Source organism: Camellia sinensis, chromosome 8 (genome assembly GCF_055761805.1).
Source record: "Camellia sinensis isolate YWXY chromosome 8, ASM5576180v1, whole genome shotgun sequence".
NCBI classification, from domain to species: domain Eukaryota; kingdom Viridiplantae; phylum Streptophyta; class Magnoliopsida; order Ericales; family Theaceae; genus Camellia; species Camellia sinensis.
Window position 1 is genome coordinate 51746347 of NC_138968.1, and position 26307 is coordinate 51772653.

The following is a 26307-nucleotide window of genomic DNA, read 5'->3' on the forward strand; positions in this document are numbered from 1 at the left end:
TTTTCCGTGGCTATATTATCTCAATCACTTCACAAAATAATTATATGTATCCCATACCTAAAATAAACGTAAAAGAGATAAAATATGGATAACAAAAACACATTTAAAAAATTCCCAGTCAAGAGTAAATTCAGATACTTCGCAAAATCTGCTGTCAAGAATGGCAGAGGCAGCTACTTCTATAAATTAGAACAATACAGTGTGTGATACCAAATGACAATTTGGCCATTTTCAAGAGAATATTTTATGGGAAAAAACGATCGAATAATGACCTTCAATTTTCTATATGCACTTGCTGTTGTGCATTTGCTTCGAAAATGAGCAAAAACACTAAACAAAATGGCTTTATAGCCTTTGCTAGTGCAACTGTGGTCTAAAATTTATATTAAAACCTTACATATATATACATCTTAAAGAATTCATCCATCAACGATATTAAAACCACACACATATATACATCTTGAAGTGTCTTTTGATGAACCTGGACGGAAGATCAACAATATTGAAAAGCAAGTTACTATTGCAAGGCAGTGTAGGATTTCTTACAACCTCATTTGGTGAATGATAATTCCTTACAAAATTCTTTCTTCAAGGAAAAAAGGAAGTGTGCATACAAAATATGAACTTCCATACAGCAAAACAAATATCCATCAACCATCATTTAAGAGTATTTATACAAAATACTAACAGATTTAAGTCCTCAAAAAAAAATTTAAAAAAAATCTTAGTTTAGCTTCCAATATCACCCGCTCGATCATATCAACTATTACCCACAGCAACACCTGCAGAAACAAATTATATTGTCGTTAAGGTTTGTTCACTTGAAATCTATGATTCAAATCATAACAAATTGAATTTTGATATATTGGTCATTACACACTGTTTTGTCATTTTCTGGTCGTAAATTATTTATTTCCATAATCAAGTTGTAAACATCATAATCAGTTATGACATCTAAATGTTCTAGCTAAAATCTATCTTGGCATATCAACAAATTAGAATTAAGCAGCCACACATAAAATTTGCAAAGCAAATGTAAACAAAATGAACATAATTTGAACTGAAAAGATGCCATAAAAGTAATTACCTAGAGACGTATCCGCATCAGTGAACGCTGAATTTTGGACAACTTGTGCATCGCAACTACGCAAGTCATTAACATCCTTGCTCAACTGCACTGGAGACGTATCCACATTAGTGACAAAAAGTCGTCTCTTCACAGGGTGAATCTTACATGGCCTCATATTATTCCTGGGACGCTTCGGTGTAAAAGGGGTGGGAGTACCAATTGGATCATAATCATCGTATTCCTCAAACAAATTTCTACCCACTTGTCCCGTTTTATGATTGTTTTGGGGGCAAGTTCTCCTCGTGTGGCCGACGACCCTACATTGTCAAGTAAATCACCAATCATTAAAGAGAACAAAAATGCCAAGACTACCTCACAACAAAAAAATTAAGACACAAAGCACAATATAATGTATACCTGCAACATTGGCATCGCCTTGGCTTTCGAGGTTTAGCCATGTAGGATCCCGCAGTATTCCCCTTCGTGTTCACTACTTTCGGATCCCCAACCCCAAATGGCGGTAGTGAACTTTTTCCTTCATCAACATTAGTTCCCTTGGCCATGCAAAGCTGCTTCATCCGACATGTCATAGTGAAAAATGCATTCCTAGCCTCTTCAAATCCTTCAGATGTTTGTGAGGCATAGTAACACATTTCAGTAAAAAAGGAGCAAAGAACCCCAAAGCGTGTCTCCTGTGTGAGAGTGCTAGAGAATTGGGCTTGGCAATGTTGTTCACCAACCTTTCTTGCTTGCTTTGTCCAACGATGCATCACACAACCTGGGGGAATTTCAGTCATGTGTTCACATTTCATCACAGAAATCATATGGCTGCAAGGAAGTCCAAAGAACTCAAACTTTTTGCAACTACATTTCATTATGCTAGTTGCGGGATGGTATGACACTTCCCATGTGGAACCAAATTCAGTGTACTTTGAAAATTTGTATATGCGATGATCGAACTCCTCTTTCCTTCCATCAAAAATCAACAATGCTTCCTCAATTATTTCATTACGGAACATTAAGAACAAACGTCTGGTAAAGATGGTTGCTGCATGTTTCTCTAGAGGCTGAAGTGCTGTGGTAAGACAAGGATCACTGTTGTCAGTTTTTGCCTCGGCATCCGCTTCTTTGTTCCGTAACCGATAAAGGGCCATGTCAAAACATCTAACAAATTCGAATAGTTTCAGTTTTCGTTTGAGGCGCTCATTGAAAAAAGCATGCATACCCTCACAACGCTGACTGCTCTTCATTCCAGCAAAAAAATGACCACGCAAATATGACTGAGCCCACATGCCTTTGTTGTTGTAGGTGTCTGATACCCACTTGTTATTTTGAAGGCCATATTTTCTAACCATCTTACTCCAAGCTTCCTCAAATACAACCTCATTCGCATCAAGATCCATGAGATGCTTGAAATGTCCCTCGAATCCATCAACTCGAACATTTCGCTTGGCATTTCTGTGCATATGCCAATTACATAGACGATGCTTGGCACTCGGGAAGACTTTTTGTATTGCCTCACGCATGGCCATATCCCCATCTGTCAACACTGACACCGGTCTTTTGTTATCCATGGCCTCTAACAACTTCTGCAAAACCCATGTGTATGTTGCAATTGTCTCATCAACAAGCAAGCTGCATGCAAATATGGTGGTTTCAAAATGGTTATTGACCCCGGCAAAAATAACAAAAGGTTTGTTATATGCATTCGTTTTATAAGTTGTATCGAAGACCAACACGTCACCAAATGCAGCATAGTCTAGGCGAGACCTTGAATCTGCCCAAAACAATTTGTCAAGCCGATTCTCTTGATCCTTGTCATACTTGTAAAAGAAGTAAGGGTCAGCATCAGCTTTTGCACATAAGTAAGCCAAAGCACACTCCGCATCACCATCCTTCATTTCTACTTTGCGCTCGGCTTGAATATAATTGTGCAAATCCTTGTGAATAAAGCCCACGTTCGCGAAAGACCCAGATTGTTGCACCAACAAATCCATTATCTGGCTTGTCTTGACACCAACATCGTGCAAAGTCTTTACTTGAGCTTTGTCGAGGATCTTTACAAACCTATGCGACCGAAGAAATGGCACACATGGTGATGTTGCCAATGGATGGTTATGTTCCATGTTAAAGTGAGTGACAATGTATTTGCCTACATCCAGATTGTACTTTATGCGGAAATGAGCATCACAACCAACTCTAGTCAATGCCCTGGCAGCTCTTTTTCGATCAATACGGGCCAAGTGTTGCTTTGCTCTTTGGCCTTGCCTTGAGCATACCCATTTTCTACTAAGAACCTTTGTTGCCTGCATTGTTCGCGTGTCTTTCCTAATGCTAAATCCCACAACTTTAGCATATTGATTATAGAAATCATTGGCATCCTCTTCTGAATTGAATTGCATTTCAAGAACATCGTTCTTGGTTAAACTTTGAATAGGGTCATTTGCATGGGAACCTAATTCTTCTTTATTCCCACAAACTTCGTCATCTTCAAGCTTGCGCTCAAATTTGGTACATCCAAAAGGATCCATGATAACTACATCAAAAACAATACGAAAAGAATAACATTATCTTATAAAATGAATGAAAATTCCTAAAATCACATAAGAGAATTTTATAAAAGAGCAAATAACAGACAAAAACAATAGTAGAATAATGTACATAGATTTAATGACATAGTTATTGAAAACATTCAATAACTTGCCATTAATGACATAGTTATTGAAAATCAAAATAAATAGAGAATGATTCTGTAATCTATTCTTCAATATCACGGAACGTCTTTTTTTCTTAAGACTTCAATAAAAGATTATTTTGGAAAACAAGGAATAATTCATTATGAATTAAGACCCATTTTCTAGTAAGAACCTTTGTTGCCTGCATTGTTCGCGTGTCTTTCCTAATGCTAAATCCCACAACTTTGACTTATGCTCCTTGTATAAGTTAAGATCTATTCTTCAATATCACGGAACGTCTTTTTGTCTTAAGACTTCAATAAAAGATTGTTTTGGAAAACAAGGAATAATTCATTGTGAATTAAGACCTAAGAAACTTCGGAATTCTGGACTAAATCAATGGAAAAACTGGTTAAAAGGTCATTATCAATACCATTTATCTCAAATTAGATGGTCTAGATTAATAGCAGGAAAATGGAAAAATAGAATCAATCAATGTCGTACAATTCAAAATCAATATTTAAACAAAGAGAATTCATAAAAAAAAAGACCTATTAATTCATTACAAAAAACGAAACGACTACGAAGTATATTCATTACCAAATCAAAATGAGAATTTTCAAAAATACTATAGATATAATCTTTCATCTTATAGATCTATTAATTATGAAAATAAGAGGGACCCATATATTTATGGATCACCATTCCAAGTAAATAAGAATCAAGAGAGTTCTTATAATTACAACACACATAAACATAGGGGCAAATTTTTTGATCACCATTCCAAGTAAATAACAAATTTTAAAATTCGCCAAAGTTATCAAAGCAAGTTATAACAATCAACTGTTCAGCTTGTGATGTATTTGCCCTAGAGTTCTTTCTTTTCAAACATGTACATTTCTCTGCACCCTCAAAATTATGTTTATTTTTGTCGTGGGTGGGAAGCAAAAGTATCAATTCAGAATTTCCAGACATTTACATGTCATTCAACAAATTTGAGTTCAACCAAAAATGAATTCAATCTCTCTCTTGTGACATCATCTCCCTCTAAAAAAAAGACAGTACACTCGCAAGTATCCTACTATCAATTAAAATAAACAAACAAAATAAAAGCACACCTGCCAGTGCCCTACTATCAATTAAAATAAACAAATAAATAAAAAAGACAACACAAATAAATAAAATAGCACACCCGCCAGTGCCCTGCTATCAATTAAAATAAACAAATAAATAAAAAAACACGGCACAAATAAATAAAATAGCACACCCGCCAGTGCCCTGCTATCAATTAAAAGAAACAAATAAATAAAAAAAGACAGCATAAATAAATAAAGTAGCACACCCGCCAGTGCCCTGCTATCAATTAAAATAAACAAATAAATAAAAAATACGGCACAAATAAATAAAATAGCACACCCGCCAGTGCCCTGCTATCAATTAAAATAAACAAATAAATAAAAAAGACAGCACAAATAAATAAAATAGCACACCCGCCAGTGCCCTGCTATCAATTAAAATAAACAAATAAATAAAAAAGACAGCACAAACAAATAAAATAGCACACCCGCCAGTGCCCTGCTATCAATTAAAATAAACAAATAAATAAAAAAAGACAGCATAAATAAATAAAATAGCACACCCGCCAGTGCCCTGCTATTAATTAAAAGCAAATAAATTAAAAAACACACCTGCTAATGCAACCGCTAGAGACGAAGGGATGGAGGAGGTATAGCTTTACTTCTACGTTAAGATGGAGAAATTGAGGACCTATAACAAACAAAAACAGAACATTGAAATAGAGTTAGTAAAAAAGACAATACGTAACGAAATTAAAATTTTACAAATTTTTGACGGATTGGCGGATTGGCGGATTGGCGGATGGATGCGATCGGTTTGGCGGTTTAAAATTTTACAAATTTTTGACATAATTTAACATGTAAACTTTCAAAAAAAATTACTAAATTAATGTGCACTTAATTCCTCAACCACCACCTATGTGCAATGCATACATGAACACTGCAGCTAGGTTGTTTATGTGTGCATGAGCAGGGCTCAACTATTGTAAGTTACATGTTAAATTGAGAGTAACCTGCTCATGCTCATTTGTAATAACCTAAGAAAAGAGACAAATTCAAAAGAACCTAAGAAAATCATATAAAATAGGTGAGCAAAGGAGCACCTGGAAACAACACCTTACAAAAAAATAAAAATAAATAAAAAGGTAGAAACAACTGTATGCAGTTCTAAGAAATAAAAAATCAGCTGAAACTGTGAAGCTTCTAGCTGCACATTCCCTACCAATTAATCTGACACACAACACTAGCAGCACAAAAGTAAACATTACTTCAACTCTAAAGCCACAAACCTTAACTAGATGCATTCACATTTCTCTGATTTGTGCATTTGAGGAATGTTAAAAGCCAACCCGGCTGCACAGCATCACCGGAGGAAACAAACAGAGCTATCTGCATCACAGAGCAAAAACCAAAACCAATTAAAGCCTGAGCTAATGTCATAACGTGTAATGCAAAGTTGATTGCTCCAGCCCATTATACCAATCTGATGCATACACTTTCGAGACTAATAGCAAAAGAATTGCATGTTAAACTGCACAAGGTTGTCGAACAGTGGTGGAGATGTTTTCATCACTCTCACTTTGCTTTAAACACCTCAAGCTGACATTATTGACTTCAAGGGAAATTAACAAATACTCATTTTTAAACTATGCAAAGCACATTAATATGCACATGAGTATGTTTAAAAAAGCTATCAATATTGGACCAAGAGCCAACAATAAGTAAAAAGGTAATACAATACTGAGATGCTGTGCTGCCATGAACACACAATACACAGATTGGTTTGCTGCTGAAGCAGAATCAACAACTTGACATATGATAGCCTCAATACACGTAAGATTTCAAATCACTGACTGAAATCATTACTGGAAAAAAAAAAATATCCCAAATGATTTACCAATAATAAACAATGAATTTGGTCAAGCTTAGTTATACTTTTGTGACTTAACCAAAACAAATACTACATTATAAATTTAATCAGAAAGTGGAAAAAAATAGAGGACAAAGTTGAAAAACAAGCAAGTTAAAAAAAAACCAATCACAAGACACCAATGAGGAGGTCCCTTATTAGAGGTAATAGGAATTATTTTTAATTGTTTGGATAAGAGGAGAAAATTTAAAAAGATTTCGATGGAAAATTGATGAAAGGATTGGAGTAGTTAATATCAAATCAAACTTTTTACTCAAATTTGGAACCAAATTAGATGAAAAAATTGGTGAAGGGCTGAAAATGATCTTAAGCAAACACTAATCTAAGAGCTAAATGGGTCTCAAGATAAGTAAAACAGAGTCCAAGTACAAACATTTGCATAACCAGATCACTTCAATATTACGCTACTATATATATAACATCACAAAAATAATTAAAACCTTTAATCAAAAAAAAAAATCTTTCAATAGATGAAATGAGAAGATTACCTTGGTTTACAAAACGTGAAATGAAAAAAAAAGGAGGCAACACAGGGGGGGAAAAGGGGGAAAATAAGAGGGCGGGCAGGTCGGGTGAACAGATAGAATTGGCGGATTATCCGTGACCCGACCCCAACCCGAGAAAATGAAAAAAAATAGACCCGCATCCGTCCACCACAGGTCACGCATCCACCCAAAGCTCGTCGGGTCGGGTCCGTGTGGCGGGTCAGGCCATCCGCTGCACACCCCTAATGGTTTCAACATTATAGAAAGCAAAGCACATTCACCCCTAATGGTGTCAGCTCTGTTTGATGAATCTAAAACTACCAAACTACTTCAAGTCGGCTTGAGAAAAACTCATTTGATATCGACTCGAAAATTTAACGAACCAAAGTTGAAGAAATTTTGCCCTAGAGTTCTTTCTTTTCAAACATGTACATTTCTCTAGTCCCTCAAAATTATGTTTATTTTTGTCGTGGGTGGGAAGCAAAAGTATCAGTTCAGAATTTCCCTGCTATCAATTAAAATAAACAAACAAATAAAAAAAGACAACACAAATAAATAAAATAGCACACTCGCCAGTGCCCTGCTATCAATTAAAATAAACAAATAAATAAAAAAAGACAGCACAAATAAATAAAATAGCACACCCACCAGTGCCCTGCTATCAATTAAAATAAACAAATAAATAAAAAAAGACAGCACAAATAAATAACGTAGCACACCCGCCAGTGCCCTGCTATCAATTAAAAGAAACAAATAAATAAAAAAAGACAACACAAATAAATAAAATAGCACACCCGCCAGTGCCCTGCTATCAATTAAAATAAACAAATAAATAAAAAAAGACAGCACAAATAAATAAAATAGCACACCCGCCAGTGCCCTGCTATTAATTAAAAGCAAATAAATTAAAAAACACACCTGCTAATGCAACCGCTAGAGATGAAGAGATGGAGGAGGTATAGCTTTACTTCTACGTTAAGATGGAGAAATTAAGGACCTATAACAAACAAAAACAGAACATTGAAATAGAGTTAGTAAAGAAGACAATACGTAAAGAAATTAATGATTGTGGGGAGAAAAGAAAGAATATATGTACGAAAAAATATTATTTTGCACATCTTTTGGCATTAACAAACTGCATAAACAATAACAAAGATGAAAGTCTACTACCTTTGTTCAAAGTCTCAATAACCATTACATAAATAAACACTTAAACAAATGTACCACAACCAACCGTTTGACCACTTCAACAAAAAATTAAATAAAAATATATACAAAAAAAAAATTAAATAAACAAATGTTCTTATAATTACATTCAACACACATTTTCCCTTTCCCTTTCCATTTCCAAATCCCTAGCTAAATCTATGATCCAAACATAACATTAAGGAAATATGATGGTTTCAACGTTATAGAAAGCAAAGCACATTCATATAATTTTCTTCTTCTTTTGTGTAGGACCTACTAAAAAAGCATAAAGTGGTTGGCCATTGGCTCAAAAATGGTTTGAGTTTATATATAATACAATACTAAAAATTATATATATATTTTACGAATGTATGTTGGTTGTACCCGTATCCTAATTTTTAGGTCTTTTCTCTATTTTTCATTTCTTAGTTTAGAAGAAAATCTATTTCACTAAGACAAACAATTCATGAAGAAAAAATTGTTAAAAGAATGACAAAACTTTTTAAATGGTGAGTTTCACCTTTTTGTGTCACATCGTAAAAGGATGCTTGTGATTGGAACATTGCATTGAAGAGAAAATTAAGGAGAAAACCAAAAAGAATGAGATTGCTAAAGGTAATACATCAACCAAAAAAAAAAAAAAAGAAGGAAAAAAACAGAAAAGAAAAGAGAAAAAAGAGTCCAGTCATATATTGAGATATGACAATGATCTCAAAACCATTTTCCAAGACCTCCTAAGAAGCTTCATGGTGCTCCACCAAAATGGCCAACCACCCATATTGATTGTTAGCATTGATATCGTAACATAGTCGAAAATGCATACTTTCCAACATTAATGAGTATAGGCACAATAGTCATGATGTTGTGCACAATCATTCAACATACCCTATACCAATCAACCTAACATGGCATTATATTTTGCCTGCACACATCAATGGCATATAACAGTTCTTGTAGGACAAATATCAGATAAATGAAAATCGAAAAAATAATTACATACTAATAGAGTATAGATATGTATTCGGTGCAAATGAAAATTAAATTTTGAAATTTGCAATTACTTTATCTATTTCTTATTTATCTGATAGTCTCTCATTCTTGTAAGAGACATAAGGGATCTAGACCCTAAAATGAGGTTGCCTTTTCATGAAAAGCATTGGATTCCATTTTAAAGACCAAATCAGAGTCATCAATTCCCCTTTTCTATCTTTGCCTGTTCCTATCAAATGCCTGACAAAAGCTGTCCTGTAGAATTCACCATCCTAGAAAAGACTTTTGTTTATCTGAAATTTTGTTAGAAATTAACCTAAACTGATATTACTATTGAAAAAGGTACCCTACATTACTTGCCATTCAATGGAAAGAACAACAAAAATTAACGTTGAATCCTAACTTCCCAATAGATTGACCTTCCAACTTGGAGCTAATTTGAATAACAACGTGGTCCCAAATTCCAAAATAATGAACAATACCACATTTTCTATGCCCCATTTTATTGATCTATTAACCAATGGGTCACTATCCCAAACATTGCTAACTCTTTCACCAAAGCTAGAAACCATCCAACCAAGGCCGGTCCTGAGGCAAGGAGGGCAAGGCCGCCTCGGGCTCTGGAATTCTATCTAAAAAATAGGGACCCCAAATAATTTTAGCCCTTATGTTATGTTTGGTTCATTGCAATGAAGTGGATGAAATAATCATTCCACATAATGTCCATTCTCACGTTTGGTTCACTAAAAAAATTATAAAAAATATATTACAAATAAAATCATCTCTTATTATTATGAGAGAATAATCATTCTATAGAGAGAGGCTAAGGAATAACTATTCCTTTCTATTTAATTTCATTCCAGTGAACCAATCATTACGCTGTAGTATTAGTAGTATAAAAATAAAGTTTTACAGAAAAAATTTAAAAAACATTGAAGTGGTAAAAGTACTAGATGGATGTTTACGAAATGTATGGACTGTTAATAAATAACTATACGAGTTATATTGCCTCTAGATAAATAAATTTTATGCTGAAGTTGATCAATTTTACATTCAATTGCCTATGTCAAATTTTTTTTGAATAAATTAATAATGTTACCCATCGAGTCCAAAATCTATCTCAAAAATTATGATTTATGTGTATCTTAAGAACTATGATTTATGTCAACTATAAAAGTCATATGGAAATTACTCACAAAATACAATATTATAATTATTATGAAAAACAAATTATAATAGATTCACTCACTAATATAATATTTTCAAATTGGATTTATCACTTAATACTTTAAGTGATTTCTGTGTATGGAATGGTTAAAAAACTAGTAATTTTCGTGTTTATATATGCTAGCAAATTTGTGTAGGTAAATATATATATATATATATATATATTGGGATGACTTTGCAGACAACCAACCTTTTCTTGTTGGTGATAGAGAGAGCTTACTAGACTAGACTAGACTAGACTAGACTAGACTAATCACATTTTGTTTTGTTTAGAACAGTCACTAAAATATCTTGAGTACATATTATTTAATATCCACTAATTGATGACAAAACATGGAAGTCTCTTATAAATTGGTAGATCCATGAACATTTGATCTTATGCACACAAACATAGATGCACCGTACACCTCATGTAAGAGCTATAGATCACAAAATGTTAGAGAACCTTCTAATTAACAAGAAAACGCCAAAAAAAAATGAAAAAATGTTTGAAATCAGTCTCCTTGAATCAACTACAGCCATTATATGCAGAAAGCAAAAGGTAAATAATAATAATTGGGCCTGTGAATAGAAGTAAGAGCACAAGTAAAATGATGATAGCCGAATCAATAAAACAAGCAACCTGTTTGGAGATAAACATAACAAAGCAGAACGAGAAATGTCTCAAAAAGAAGATAATATGTAAAGAAAATATGTATTGAACATTTTTTACATCTCAAAAAGAAGATAATCACATATGACAGTGCCAGATTAATGACATAGGTGAGCTCACAAATTGCCCAACATATTTATTACTTCGATTCTTGTATAGTTCTCTACAATTCCCTCAAAAACCAAAACAAATAGATAATTCTAACCAATCCCAAAAGAGAACATGCAAAAAATTTAAAGAAGGTCGAGATTATGAACACTACACCGAAGGTCCAACAAATTTATGGCCTGGATTATGGAGGCCTAACCATTTAGATGAACTATCTTAAATGGGTTTGGTTCTTAGTCAAATCAGGGTTGAGAAGGCAGAATTTAAACAATCAATCCAACAGAAAAGAGTCATAGACAACTCAAAATGCAAGGTGAGGGGGGAAGAAAGGAAAAGTAGCCCTAAACTAAAAGGTATATATCTCATTGACCTATTTTAGCAATCTCTCAACTGATTATAGCACAAACACTTCTTTTGTTTAACAAATTATTTGAATTAATAGTAATCTATGTTCCTAGTAAGGTGCCTCAAATCATGATTCTTCAGAGTTGGGTTGCAGAACAAAAGTCCAATAAGCAAATAGGGTATGTTGAATGGATTGTTAGAAATCTGTTGCAGAACAAAAGTCCAATAAGCAAATGTCCAAAATCAAGCCACCACAAGAGTAATTGTTAGAAAAATAAACAGATTTCAATAAGCAAATAAAAAATTAGTCTCATATCAGTTACATTGTTACAAAATTCAATTACCAACACATCAGATTTCACACAAGCCAACACAACTAACAAACATAAAAAACCTAAACCTATTCAAATCATATTTTCCTAATTTTATAAAACCCAGTGAGTTCACGTGAAAGGGGCAGTTTCGAAGAAGGGGATTTCGGTCTAGGGTTTCATAGAATGGAGATGGAGAAAGGGACAGAAACAAGTAGCAGAGCGAGAAAGAGAGACATACATTGAGGCATGTAGCTTGCTAAAACGAGGAGGAAAAGAAAAAGGCAGAATAAACTCACTCTTCGGTGCTTGGCGAGAAGGAGCTCCGGCGAGATCCTATACAGATCTTTGTCAACAGCTTTGGGAGCTTTTCTCCGTGGTAGATGATGCGGCGGCGCAGGTCTCGGCCGTGGCAAGGGCAGAGAGAGAGAGAGAGAGAGAGAGAGAGAGAGAGTAATTTTTGAAGACGTTTGGGATGAAGAAAGGGTCTGAGGGAGAGGAGGGAATTTTGATTTTCACTGGAAATTTGGATGTTTGTTCAAATTTTTGGCCGAAATTATTTGGGGGAATTATGTAATAATCATAATAAAAAAAATTAAAGACGTTTGGGATGAAGAAAGGGTATGAGGGAGAGGAGGGAATTTTGATTTTCACTGGAAATTTGGATGTTTGTTCAAATTTTTGGCCGAAATTATTTGGGGGAATTATGTAATAATCATAATAAAAAAAATTAAAATAATTAGAGTCTTATAATAAAATAAATTATTAATTTATAATTTTATCAATTTATACTCAATTTTTTTTTATTTATTTTTAATATAAATTCTTATATATTTTTATTAAGTAAAATTAATAAAAAAAATATTTTACTCATCAATTACAAAATGTATAATCACACTATAAATTGGCATAAACATAATAGACAAAATTTCAGAAACTATAAGGTAGTGTTTGGTAATATTTACGTTTTTAGTTTATGTTTACAAAAATTTTATAAATTGGTTTCTGTTTATTTTTAGAAAAACATAAATTACAAACGCGTTTGGTTTGAACAAATGTTTACAAAATTTTAAAAATATAAACTAAAAAATATATTTGTTCAGGCCTAAAATATTTATATTTATTTTTATTATTTATAACAATGGGATCACACACATTATAATTGAAAAAAGTTAATTAAAAAAATAATTGAAAAAAAAATTAATTGGGAAAAAAATAATTAATTGAAAAAATAATTGAAAAAAAAGTTAATTGAAAAAAAAAATTAATTGAAAAATAATAATTAAAAAAATATTTATTTGAAAAAAAAAATTATTTCAAAAAAAATCATTTGAAAAATTAATTGAAAATAAATTAATTGAAAAAAAAAATTGAAAACTGAAAACGTAAACTCATTTTTTTAGTTTACGTTTTTTCTTCAAATTTTTAAACTAAGACAATCATTTAGGTTGTGTTTGGTAACGTTTACGTTTTCAGTTTATGTTTACAAAAATTTTATAAACTGGTTTTTATTTATTTTTAGAAAAACATAAACTACAAACGTGTTTGGTAATTGACAAAATGTTTAAAAAATTTTAAAAATATAAAAAAGAGTGAGAAATGGCAAGTGGTGGCAAGTGGCGGCGGAAGACGGTGGTGGAAAGTGGTGACGGTGGATGGGTGGGTGACGGTGGCGGGTGATGGGTGGTAGCGAGTGGGTGGTAGTGGTGGTAGTAGCAGGTGGTGGTAGGTGGGTGGCGGATGGTGGGTGGTAGCGGGTGGGTGATGGTAGCGGGTGGTGGGCAGTAGCAGGTGGGTGATAGTGGTAGTGGTGGTGGTGGTGGTGGTGGGTGGTGGGTGGTGGCAAGTGGATGGCGGGTGATGGTGGGTGGTGATGGTGGGTGGGTGGGTGATGGTGGCGGGTGGTGGGTGGTAGCGAGTGGGTGGTGGTGGTGGTGGCAAGTGGGTGGCGGATAGCGGGTAGGTGGCGGGTGGTGGTGGTGGTGGGTGGGTGGGTGGGTGACGGTGGCGGGTGGTAGGTGGTAGCGAGTGGTGGTGGATGGTGGGTAGTTGTGGCAGGTGGGTGGCGGGTGGGTGGTGGTGGGGGGTGGTAATGGGTGGTGGTAGCGGGTGGGTGGGTGGTAGGTGGCTGGTAGTGGTGGGTAGTTGGTGGTGTCAGGTGGTGGATGGTGGTGGCAGGTAAGTAATGAGTGGTGGTGGCAAGTAGGTGGTGGTGGTGGTGGTCAGTGGGTGACAGGTCGGTGGTGGCTGGTGGGTGATGGTAGCAGGTGGTGGGTGGTGGTGGCAGGTGGTGGTAGGGGGTGGGTGGTGGTGGCGGAAGACGGTAGTGGAAAATGGTGGCGGGTGGTGGGTAATGGGCTCTACAAACCTAAAAGGAAATGAAAAAAAATGGGGGAAAGACGGGGGAAATTGAGGTTTTTAGGTTTAGATTTTCGGAATATTTTTAATATTCTTAATATTTAATTTTTTAAATATTTTAATTTTTTAATTTTTTAAATATTTTTAATATTTTTAATGTTTATACATGCTTAAAAAATTAATTGACAAAAAAATTAATTGACAGAAAATAATTGACATAAAAGTTGTTTGAAAAAAAAAATGATTTGAAAAAAAAATATTCAAAAAAATTACTTAAAAACAATTAATTGAAAAAAAAAACATTTTTTTATTTGAGTATTTTAAAAATAGTTTGGTTATGACTGTTGATCAAAAATACGGATATCGAGTTATGAGTTATGTATTTGATTATCAATTATATATTGAATTAAGTTTTGAAAACTATTTTGAAAACTCATCACCAAACAAATTTTTTTATTTCACATGTCACATCAAACTTTCAAAACTCAATTCCACATACAATTCAAAACTCAATTCAACACTCTATTAAAAAACCATAATCAAACAAATTTTTTGTAGTAGAGGAAAGGGAGCGACAATAGTGGTGAAAGTGATGGATAAGAGGTGGTGGTGGTGGTGGTGGTGATGGCGAAGGAGATTAGTGATGAAGTTGTGGTAGTGGTATGGGAGATGGGAGATGGAGTGGCGACGGTGGATGAGAGGTAATAGTAGTAGTAGTAGTAGTGGTGGTAGTAGAGTGGTGGCAATGGTAGTAGTCATGGTAGTCGTAGAGGTGAAGTGGCGACAGTGGAAGTAGTGGTGGTGGTGGAATGGCGTTTGCAGTAGTGGTGAAGGTGGTAGAGGAGATGGGTGGTGAGAGAGAGATGAATAAGAGACAGATAAAGGAGAGAGAGAGAGAGAGAAAGAGAGACAGAGTGATGAGCGAGAGAGAGACAATGTGGTCGCTAAAAGTGCATTTTCTTGTAGTGGATCGATAAATCGAGAGGGAGCTCAGTAAATAGAGAAGACGGGAGGGAGAGAGTGAGCAACGCAAACATAGTGGTAGAAGAGAGAGGGAGAAAAAGAGAAAGAGAAAGAAATAGAGATAGAGATAGAGAGTGAGAGACAGAAAAGAGACAGAGAGAAGAGAGATACACGAGAGAGACAAAGAGAGATAGAGAGAAGAGAGATGAACGAGAGAGACAATGAGAAAGATAGAGAGATAGAGAGAAAGATAGAGAGATGAGCGAGAGAGACAGAGAAAGATGAGAGATGAAAGAGATTAAGAGAAGAGAGATGGGCAAGAGAGATAAAGAGAAGAGAGATGAACGAAAGAGACAGAAAGAGAAGAAATGAGAGAAGAAATAGATGAGTGAGAGACACAGAGAGAGAGAGAGACAAATAGACAGACAAATATAGAGAGAAGAGTGATGAGTAAGAGAGAGAGAGAGAGAAAGAGAAGAGAGGGATGGAGATGAAAAAATGGATGAAAAGGTATAGACAAAGAGAGAGATAGAGAGAGAGAGAGAGAAAAGAGCGAAAAGAGATAAACGAGAGAAAAACAGAGAGAGATAAGTGAGAGAGGTAAAGAGAAGAGAGATGAGAGAGATAAAGAAAAGAAAGTGCCGTCTCAAAATGTCACATTTTTTGGCGACAGCAAGTTATGCCGTCTCAAAAAGTCACATTTTTTGCTTGAGACGGCAAGTTGTGCCGTCGCAAAAAAGTTCCGTCTCATAAGCCCACTTTTCTTGTAGTGAATCGTAGATAAAAATTTTCAACACATTTTTTATTAAAATTTAGTCAAATTATTTATATGTATGTCTATGTGTATATAAATATTTTAAAATGTATATTGTTTGTATATTACCCTTTTTATTGTATTTAGTAAGTAAATCTAAAATAGAGATATGTGGTTAGTGGTTTTGAGTTGGTTATGATCAAAGTTAGGGGTTATTGGTGAAAATGATGTTAGTTATAAGATGTGGTTATGAGATATGTGATGGTGGTTATGATCAAAATGGTATGGTTACGAGCCAAAAGGTATTGGTTATGAGATATGGTTATGAGATATGTGATTAGTGGTTATGAGTAAAGTGGTGTGGTTATGAGCCAAAGAATGTTGGTTATGAGATATGTGATTAGTGGTTATGAGTAAAGTGGTGTGGTTATGAGTCAAAGAATGTTGGTTATGAGGTATGTGATTAGTGGTTATAAGTAAAGTGGTGTGGTTATGAGCCAAAGAATGTTGGTTATGAGATATGTGATTAGTGGTTATGAGTAAAGTGGTGTGGTTATGAGTCAAAGAATGTTGGTTATGAGATATGTGATTAGTGGTTATAAGTAAAGTGATGTGGTTATGAGCCAAAGAATGTTGGTTATGAGATATGTGATTAGTGATTATAAGTAAAGTGGTATGGTTATGAGCCAAAGAGTATTGATTATGAGATATATGACTAATGGTTATGAGATATGTGATGTTAATTATGATCAAAGTGGTATGACTATGAGCCAAAGGGTGTTATGAGATATGTGATTAGTAGTTATGATATATGTGATGTTAGTTATGAGCCAAAGAGTGTTGGTTATGAGATATGTGGGTAATGGTTATGAGATATATGATTGTTGATTATGAGATATGTGATTATGGTTATGAGCAAAGTGATGTAGTTATGAGTCAAAAGGGTGTTTGGTTATGAGATATGTGGTTATTAGTTATAAGATATGTGATATTGGTTATGATCAAAGTGATGTGGTTATGAGCAAAAGGGTGTTGATTATGAGATATGTAATGTTGGTTATGAGTCAAAGGGGGATTGGTTATGAGATATGTGATTAGTGGTTATGAGTAAAGTGGTGTGGTTATGAGTCAAAGAATGTTGGTTATGAGGTATGTGATTAGTGGTTATAAGTAAAGTGGTGTGGCCAAAGAATGTTGGTTATGAGATATGTGATTAGTGGTTATGAGTAAAGTGGTGTGGTTATGAGCCAAAGAATGTTGATTATGAGTATGTGATTAGTGGTTATGAGTAAAGTGGTGTGGTTATGAGTCAAAGAATGTTGGTTATGAGATATGTGATTAGTGGTTATAAGTAAAGTGATGTGGTTATGAGCCAAAGAATGTTGGTTATGAGATATGTGATTAGTGATTATAAGTAAAGTGGTATGGTTATGAGCCAAAGAGTATTGATTATGAGATATATGACTAATGGTTATGAGATATGTGATGTTAATTATGATCAAAGTGGTGTGACTATGAGCCAAAGGGTGTTATGAGATATGTGATTAGTAGTTATGATATATATGATGTTAGTTATGAGCCAAAGAGTGTTGGTTATGAGATATGTGGGTAATGGTTATGAGATATATGATTGTTGATTATGAGATATGTGATTTTGGTTATGAGCAAAGTGATGTAGTTATGAGTCAAAAGGGTGTTTGGTTATGAGATATGTGGTTATTAGTTATAAGATATGTGATATTGGTTATGATCAAAGTGATGTGGTTATGAGCAAAAGGGTGTTGATTATGAGATATGTAATGTTGGTTATGAGTCAAAGGGGGATTGGTTATAAGATGTGGTTATGAGCTATATGAGTAGTAGTTATGAGATATGTGATTAATAGTTATGAGATATGTGATAGTGGTTATGATCAGAGTGTTGTGATTATGAGCTAAAGGATATTGGTTATGAGATGTAGTTATGAGATATGTGATTGTAGTTATGAAATATATGATATTGGTTATCAACAAAATGGTGCTGGTTATGAGATATGGTTATGAGATAAGTGATGAGAGCTCATAACTAAGTTATGATTAATTTGATTATAGTTATGAACAAATATGATTTTAGCTCATAACTATAAAAAGTGACCTGCTTACCAGGTCACTTTTAATGATGTGGCTCAATCTGAGCCATTGATTTTCGATGTACCATACATTTTTTAAACAAAATGTACTATAGACTTACCCTTTAATGATACTTCAATGTGAAAGTTGAATTTATCCCAATGGTCCTATACTCCAAAACTTATTCTTTGGTATATCGTTGATTTGTTTAACATGAAAATTTATTTTGAATGTTTATGGTTGAATTTAGCTCATCATCTTATTCCTCCTAACTTGTTATGCGGTTTATCTTTGATTTGTTTTAATTATTTACAATTTAATGATTTGTTGATGATCATTGAGTTTGGTTTAGGAAGCAATAATTGAATAATTCAAAGCTTGGTCTTTAGTAGATTTGTTACAGTTTATTCAACTAACACTAACTATTTGTTTGTAAAGATACTTGCATGTGTTTTCTCTGATTACTCAATTTGGAGAATTAAAACTATTGCATTCAACTCACATGCAAAGAGCAATAGTTTAGTAGAAAAGAATCACTTCAGTCCCACAAATAATCTGCAGTCAATTCTTGATTCTTACCATCTGCTATTATTTTTTAAATAATCAAATTCTATAACATCATACTTCTTTTTATTAAGATTACCATTTATTTCACGAATTACTTTCTAATCTCCTTTTAATTCTTTTTATTTGATTTTTGATGATACTTTTTCCATAATTCATAGCTTCCACTTTTTCCAGCCATAATAAAAAAAATTAATCCAATAGCTAGATTGAATTAAATGAAAGATTTATGAATTTTCATGACTTATTTTTCCTCCCCTGTTTAACTTCTTAAATTTATATATATTCCAAATTAATGGTAAATCTAACAACTAACACAATTAAATTTAGAAGTGACAGAAGAAAGGTCTTTTCCATTGTTGCTTTTTTTTTTTCTTTTTTTAAAAAAAATTATTCATCCGATCGGATTATTTTTACAAATTTGGCATGTCTATGATTTTTTTTAGGTTATTTAATTCTTGTTCTTGACTTTGGCTCGTTGGCCCAATGCTTACACTTTCTCCCACTTTCCAAATATATATTTAATCTCTATCATATATTTTTATTCTTCATACAAATCTGAGACTATTTCGAATTCCTAAACTTAATTATATAAATATATTTCAAATTCTTGACAATTTGAAATTATATTTTGAATTTTTAGACTAAGGGCTTGTTTGGGAATTGGCCATTTTAGTGGCTTTTTGACTTTTTACGAAAAGATATATAAAAAAATAGAGAGAATAATGTAACAACTTATAATGACTTTTTACCTTTTTTGCTAAAATTGAAAATTCCCAAACGGGGCCTTAATTACGTTCTCGCTTCGTCCCAACTTATTAGTCTGCCAAGAAAAAAAATTAAACATTATAATTTTTTTAAAAAAATTCTCCAAAAATTTGGAATATGAATTTCTATCTAATTCTATGTCTGATCCTTGTATTCGTATCACTATGGTAGTTTTTCTTTTCTTTTCTTTTAGAACAATCATTATTGTTTTTAAAATATTTAATCAATGGAAGAAGAAGAATTGCACGAGGAAATCAATTCATTGGAAAGTTGGTAGGTCCAAATGGCAACCAACCTTTCACATTGACATAAGAAACCTCAAATTTTCACATGCAACACATCCAAAATAGCAATGGCAATATTTGACAAAGACTTGCCAAATCACCGATGAAAAACTGAACAAAGTAACAACAACACACAAATTCTAAAACTTTTAAGTACTTCAATTATCGTCATCCAAGTCATCCAACTCACTAAATTCTTTCCCTATAAAATCCTCCACCCCCCCTTCCTCTCCCAACCTCTCATCATCTTCTCAACCTTACTCTTCTGCACAAACAATACACTATAATTGATGGAAAACTTTGACTTTTTAACATTTGACCTTAGTACAATATACAATGCCCTTCCCAATTATGATACCACTTACAATAATTCACTTGCTGAAAATTTTTATAGTTACTATAACACCATGCTTAGCGAACATTCTCATCCAAACAACTACATATATCCCTATGAATACAACTATTATCCAAACATACCTGTCAGCCCTCAAACTCCGCAACCTCGTTACAACTCACAAATTTATCATATTCAGCCAGATGCTATCATTAATCCCACCTCGTATAGTACATAACTACCTATAATACATATCCAATATACAACAGAACACTTCAAAGAATATCTCCCAAAACCTAACACACTAATTACATACAGAAAATATCGCAACAACCTCCACAAATACTATAAAGGACAACAACAACAAATAGTGCGTTAGACACCACCAGAAGAAGGTTGGCTGAAATTAAACTTCGACGATGGAACCTACCCAAGCAATATAGATCCAAACGACGTTGATGCAATTCGTGCCGGAACATTCAGAGATCAACATGGAATTTGTATTTATGCATATGTAGAAAAAAATACCATTAAAATCTTCAAAATATGCTAAGCATCAGTTTTATGCTAGGAAGCACGGATACAGATACGGGATACGGACACGATACGATATGGATACGGCGATACGGAAAAATTTAAAAAATTAGGATACGGGTACGGCAGGGATACGTTCGTAAAAATATTATTTTTACAATTTTTAATCATGCAGTATGCATAAAAATAAAACCTATAACAAAAGACAACTTGATAAAAAAGAAAGATTCTTATAAAATTAAGAGTCTTCAAGATCAATAGCTTCAACTTGTTCCCCTTCATCAATGAATATCACAGGACCTTAGTTAAAGCCAAAAAACCATTATTAAATAAAAATTTCAGCAAATATACTTTTTTAAGTCATCAATGATAACCTAGGAAGCACGGATACGGATACGGATATGGATATGGCGATGCATCAAAATTTGAAAAAAGTATGATACAGGTACGACAGGAATAAGTTTGTAAAAAAAAATATTTTTATAATTTTAATAATGTAATATGTATGAAAATAAAACTTAAAGTAAATTAATAAATAAATAGAGAGATTCCTATTAACTTAAAAGTCTTAAAACATTCATAAAACATCCAAAACTAAAAACAAAAGCAAATGCAAATTAAACATCATCCTTACATGCCAACACCAAAAAAAGAATGAGAGTAAAGACAAGAAACGTGAGAGAGTCAGAAAGCGAGAGAGACAATAAGGATATATCAATTTGACAAATTCTATTATTTTAACTCTTACTATATTCCTCTTATCGAAGAACTAAACAAAATATTATAAGTAATATGTAACTTCGAGTATCCGATACTTCAAAATTAAATATCCAATACTTTAAAATTAATAAAAAATTAATTAAGAAGTATCCGATACTTTTAAGAAGTATCTGATACGTATCCGCGAGTATCCAAAGAGTATCGGTATCCGATAAGTATCCGATACGGATACGTCTCCCTTTTTGAAGTATCCGTGCTTCATAGGTTTTATGTAAAGGTTTGCAAATTGCAAAAGAAAATAAATAGAAAAAAATTTGGACAGATTGTGATGCCAAATTCCTAATTGAAACAATTCTTCAAGGCACACAAGGAAATTACTGTAGCAACATATGGAACTCATCAGAAACATCCGAAAGCGAGAAAAATCCAAGATTGCAAAATAACATCCATCTATAGAGAAGGAAACTTCGCAATAGACATGTTATGCGACTACATCAAAGAAAAACATGGCAACTTCCAATACAACAATCGCACATTGCCTCGAAAAATTAAAGACATCATTCGTTGTGAAAGATAAGGATACAGTTACACACAATCTAGATTATTATATGAACACATAGTTTATTAAAATACAACTATTGATAAAAATACCTCTTCTATATACATAATACTCTATATGTATTTAAATTACAAAATCAATCTCTTTGCTTCTTTATCTTCCACAAATAATACATGCTACAATGAGTTATAACAAAAATATTATGAATAATCTCCTCGTCTTTGTTAAAAAACACAAAAATAAAATTCTATGACATACACATTATGATATTAATTATAACTCGTTGTGATGTTAGTTATAATATTATTTTTCAATACTTGAAGAACTCTTCGATTATAACCCAAATAACAACCCAGATAAAAAGTGAGGATTAGAAAGAGAGGGGGGCAAAGATTGAGAAAGAAAGTTTGCGTAAACTTGAGAGAAAGTTTGGTTACTTAAATTTCAAATTTACACAGATAAAAACCCAGATAAAAACCAAATAATCATACAGATCAAAACCCAAATAACATTACACAGATAAAATTTACAGAGATAATCATATCAAAACTCAAATAAAAACTCTAGATTCTCATATCAAAACCCAAATAAAAAACAAACCCAACATGATCTAGAGCAATTACAAAAGTGGGAACAAAAAGTAAGGATTTAGTCTTGTACCTTGGAGTTGTGTAGATTAGAGAAGGTTTGGGTATGCTGAGATAAACTTCTAGAGAGAGGTTGGTGTTTCAAATTTTCAGTGGAAAGAGGAAGGGGTGTGAGAGACAACTATGGAGTTCCAAATTTGAAATCAAAGTGAGAAAGGAAGAGAGAGAAGATGTGAGAGACTTGAGGTGTGTCTGTGAGACAGATAAGGGTAAAGGTGTGCTCAACAAAAATGGGGGAAAATAAAAATAAATAAAAAAGAAAAGAGGGAGAGAGAGAGAGAGAGTGAATAAAAAGGAAAAAAAGAAGGTGGGGGTGAGTGGAAATTAAAAAAATCTCGACTCTATGATGAATTTGAGAATTAATTTCAACCATTGATACAACTTATATCTATTAAACATTTTGACACATTTTAAAAAATAGTCCTACTTTATTATATTGATATATTAAAATTTTAAATTGCATGCTTGATGAGTATTTAAAAAAAAAAAAAAAAAAAAACGTACGTAGAAAATTTTAAAATTGACAGTAGTCAATTGTTATCATTGTAGACTACTAAATTAATTTAATAGTGATCAATCATTAACAAATAGTTTTGGATAAAATCATGGACATCCAAAAAAAAAAAACAACACTTGGCAACTTAAATTTTGTAAAAATTAAAAAATTTCAAATAAGGTATTGAAATAAAATGATACAGTTAGATATTTTAGTTAATTTTAAAATTTAAGTGTTAAATCCAGTAAAGTTATACCATGTGTTAAAATTGAGAAATTTTGTTTAAGGTTTTGAAACTCTTATAAAAAAAACTTCAAAAGTTTAAATTAGATTTGTTTAGATAGATTGTAAAGATTTTTAAAATTAAAAATTAGATATTGAGAGGCTAAAATAATTAAATAAATAAATTAATTAACCAAACAGATAGAGATCAAATTGTTAATAAGAAAGAATTTAAGATCAAATTGTTAATAAGAAAGATTTTAACTGAAGCGATAAAGATCAAATTTGTTAATTTATCTTTTTGTATATCTGATTTTTTTAAAAAAAAAAAAATCATTATGTTTATTTTTTCTTAAAAAAAAATAGAAATTAGATCATCTTTGATACAATGAAATGAAGTGGGAATGAAATGTGAGTGAGAACGGAATACAAGGTTTGGTTGCATCATGAAATGACATAGGAATAGGATGATAATTCATATTCTCATGTTTGGTTATGCCTATTAAACTAATAGAATGTAATAAGTTTTTATTATTTTTGAACAACCAAGTAACAAATAAATAAAAAAATTCACATAAATCATGATGGTAGTGATAGTTGTGGAAGTGATAGTGTGAGTCATGGCAGTGGTGGTGGCAGTGGCAGCTTCTATGGTGGTGATAGCAGTGGTAGTAGGATAGTGGTAGTGGTAGTAGTAGGTCATTGTGGCGGTAGGCAACGGTAGTAAAGTGGTGGTTCTCATGATGGAGGTGATTGTTGTAGCGGCAGTGGCGGTGACAGTGGTGGGCAACGGTGATAGAGTGGTGGTTCTCGCGATGGTAGTGGTGGTAATAATGGTAAACGAATCAGATTTTTTGGGGTTTTCTCGCTAACTTTTGCTTTTAAACTCAATTATTTTAGTGATACAATTTCATATTTTACTATAAACTTGACAGTTTTAACATACATACCACTATACTCTACCCTACCTAATCAATACTCTCTCAAACCATTTAAATTAAAATTGGGGTGGAACAAATACAATCAAGTCAGGGGATTTTGTCATGGAAAACTTACGCGTAGGTTCTAATAAGTGGACTTATTGCCAAATAGGTCCTATAATAATTAATATCATTTTTCATCAAACATTATTAAAAAACGTCGCTAATCATAAGTTTTAGTGACAGTTTAAATAAATCGTTACAAAAAAATATCACTAATTTTCAACTTTCAGCGACACTTTGAAAAATTCATTACAGAAAAACGTCACTAATTATAAGTTTTGATGACAATTTATAAAAATCATGACAAAAAAAAAAATCACTAATTGTCAATTTTTAGCGACATGTAAAAAATCGTCACAAAAAATTATTTTTAGTAATGATTTTACTAGGAAATATTTTCAATAAGATTTGATGGAAATTAAGTTCAACTATTAAGACTTATTGGTAGTTTACCCTTTTGCCATCCTAGGTAGTGTTGTAGTAGTGGAGGCAGTGGTGGTTGTGGGAGTTGTGGTTGTAAGTAGTGATTCTAACAATGGTAATGGTGCTAGTTTTATGGTTGTAGATGTTGTGGTAATGGTTGTGATGGTAATAGTGGTAGTAGTAGCGACATCGGTAGTACAATGGTGGTAGTATAGTGGTGTGGTGGTTATGGAGTTGATGGATGGAACCAGGATTTTATTATCGGAGGGGCCAAAAGAATAATAATTTTTTTTCATCATATACACAAATACACATGTATGTACAATATGATATGTAAATTGTATATATACATTAAAAAAATTATATACCATAGAAGCAATCTCTAATAGGATGAAGAATTTTTTTGGTGCAAAATAGAAAAAGAATGCAAGATAGGAGAAGATTTTATATTTGACGGCAATTTTATGTATGAAATGGTATATATATATATATATATATATTTTTAAAGTACTATCATGAACAGTATTTTTCACAAAAACAGGGAGGCCATGACCCCCTATAATCTTCTTCTAGTTTCACCCCTAGTGGTAGTAGTTGTGGCGGTGATGGTAGTGATAGTTGTAGTAGTGGTGGTTGAGGTGGTAATAGGGTGGCAATGGCAGTGTTGGTTGGGTGGTAGTAGAAGGGAATGATGGTGAAAGCTAAATGATAAATTTTTTTTTATAGTACAAAAAAAAAAAAATGATTAGATTTTGTAGTGATTCCATGATGAAATGGAATGTCCATTCCTTAGGTTGAAGGAAGGAATAAGCATTCTCGCATTTAGATAAGATGTACCAAAAAAGAAAAAGGGAAAGGAAATGCAAAGTTAGAATGGGCATTCCATTCCAATCTATTCCATCATACCAAACGTGCTCTTAGGGAAATGAGTAAATGAGATTCTAGAGAATGCCACAGAAAAGAGAGTACTTTAGAGTTTAATATTAAGAGTTTAGAGGTCTCTCATGTTTCATACTACATTCTTATAATATATAAATGATAGATTTTCCACTCTTCACTGTTGTTGTAAATTGCAGTCAGTTCCTACTGATCTGTAAGCTTCTTTTACTGCCCTCATCAGGTGGTAATTTCCCCATAAAAATATTTGAACATCTGACACAACTGCTTAGAGTGACATAATTGCAAGGCCATCCATTACTGCTAAGAGCAACAAATCCACATCATTTTATAATTTGATCCTGGCTTGTTAGTTGCCGAATTTCATTGTTAAGTGTCGATGGGGTATGCTTACGCAGTGTGGATGAGAATTGGACCAAGCTGTGATCGATTCACATAAATTGTGTTCACCTCAACCAACCAAGTTTCCGAGCTTTGAGGTCGTGCAATGGTTACATGAGCCATGGTTGCCAAACTGTGCACACCTTTAAGCCCTTCCAGTTGAGGCAGGGAAGCATTAGTGCTTGTCGTTTCAATCGATCCTTGAACTCACAATGTACTGATTTCATACCCAAATCTATATGAGCCATGTTTGTCA

At 33.2% G+C, this 26307-nt stretch overlaps 1 protein-coding gene and 1 long non-coding RNA gene across 3 annotated transcripts in view; both read right to left on the reverse strand.

The window, feature by feature from the left end:
* Nucleotides 1-22917, reverse strand: part of LOC114319821 (uncharacterized) — a 36877-nt gene extending 13960 nt beyond the window's left edge. Inside the window, exon 1 of the long non-coding RNA XR_014337674.1 lies at nucleotides 22663-22917. This is a non-coding gene — a long non-coding RNA (uncharacterized LOC114319821). The remainder of the gene's footprint in view (nucleotides 1-22662) is intronic.
* On the reverse strand, nucleotides 503-12606 carry LOC145796925 (protein FAR1-RELATED SEQUENCE 5-like). 2 transcript variants are annotated; one of them, XM_082882614.1, is made up of 6 exons: nucleotides 12356-12606; nucleotides 6110-6209; nucleotides 5433-5511; nucleotides 1487-3605; nucleotides 1088-1386; nucleotides 503-782 (listed from the first exon to the last, which is right to left on the reverse strand). In XM_082882614.1, the coding sequence occupies exons 4-6, from the start codon at nucleotides 3598-3600 to the stop codon at nucleotides 760-762; spliced, it is 2436 nt and encodes an 811-aa protein (XP_082738740.1). In that variant the 5' UTR covers nucleotides 3601-3605; nucleotides 5433-5511; nucleotides 6110-6209; nucleotides 12356-12606; the 3' UTR covers nucleotides 503-759. The 2 variants fall into 2 exon arrangements, with proteins under 2 accessions (XP_082738740.1, XP_082738741.1); XM_082882615.1 differs by lacking the exon at nucleotides 6110-6209.
* Nucleotides 22918-26307: the final 3390 nt, after the last annotated feature.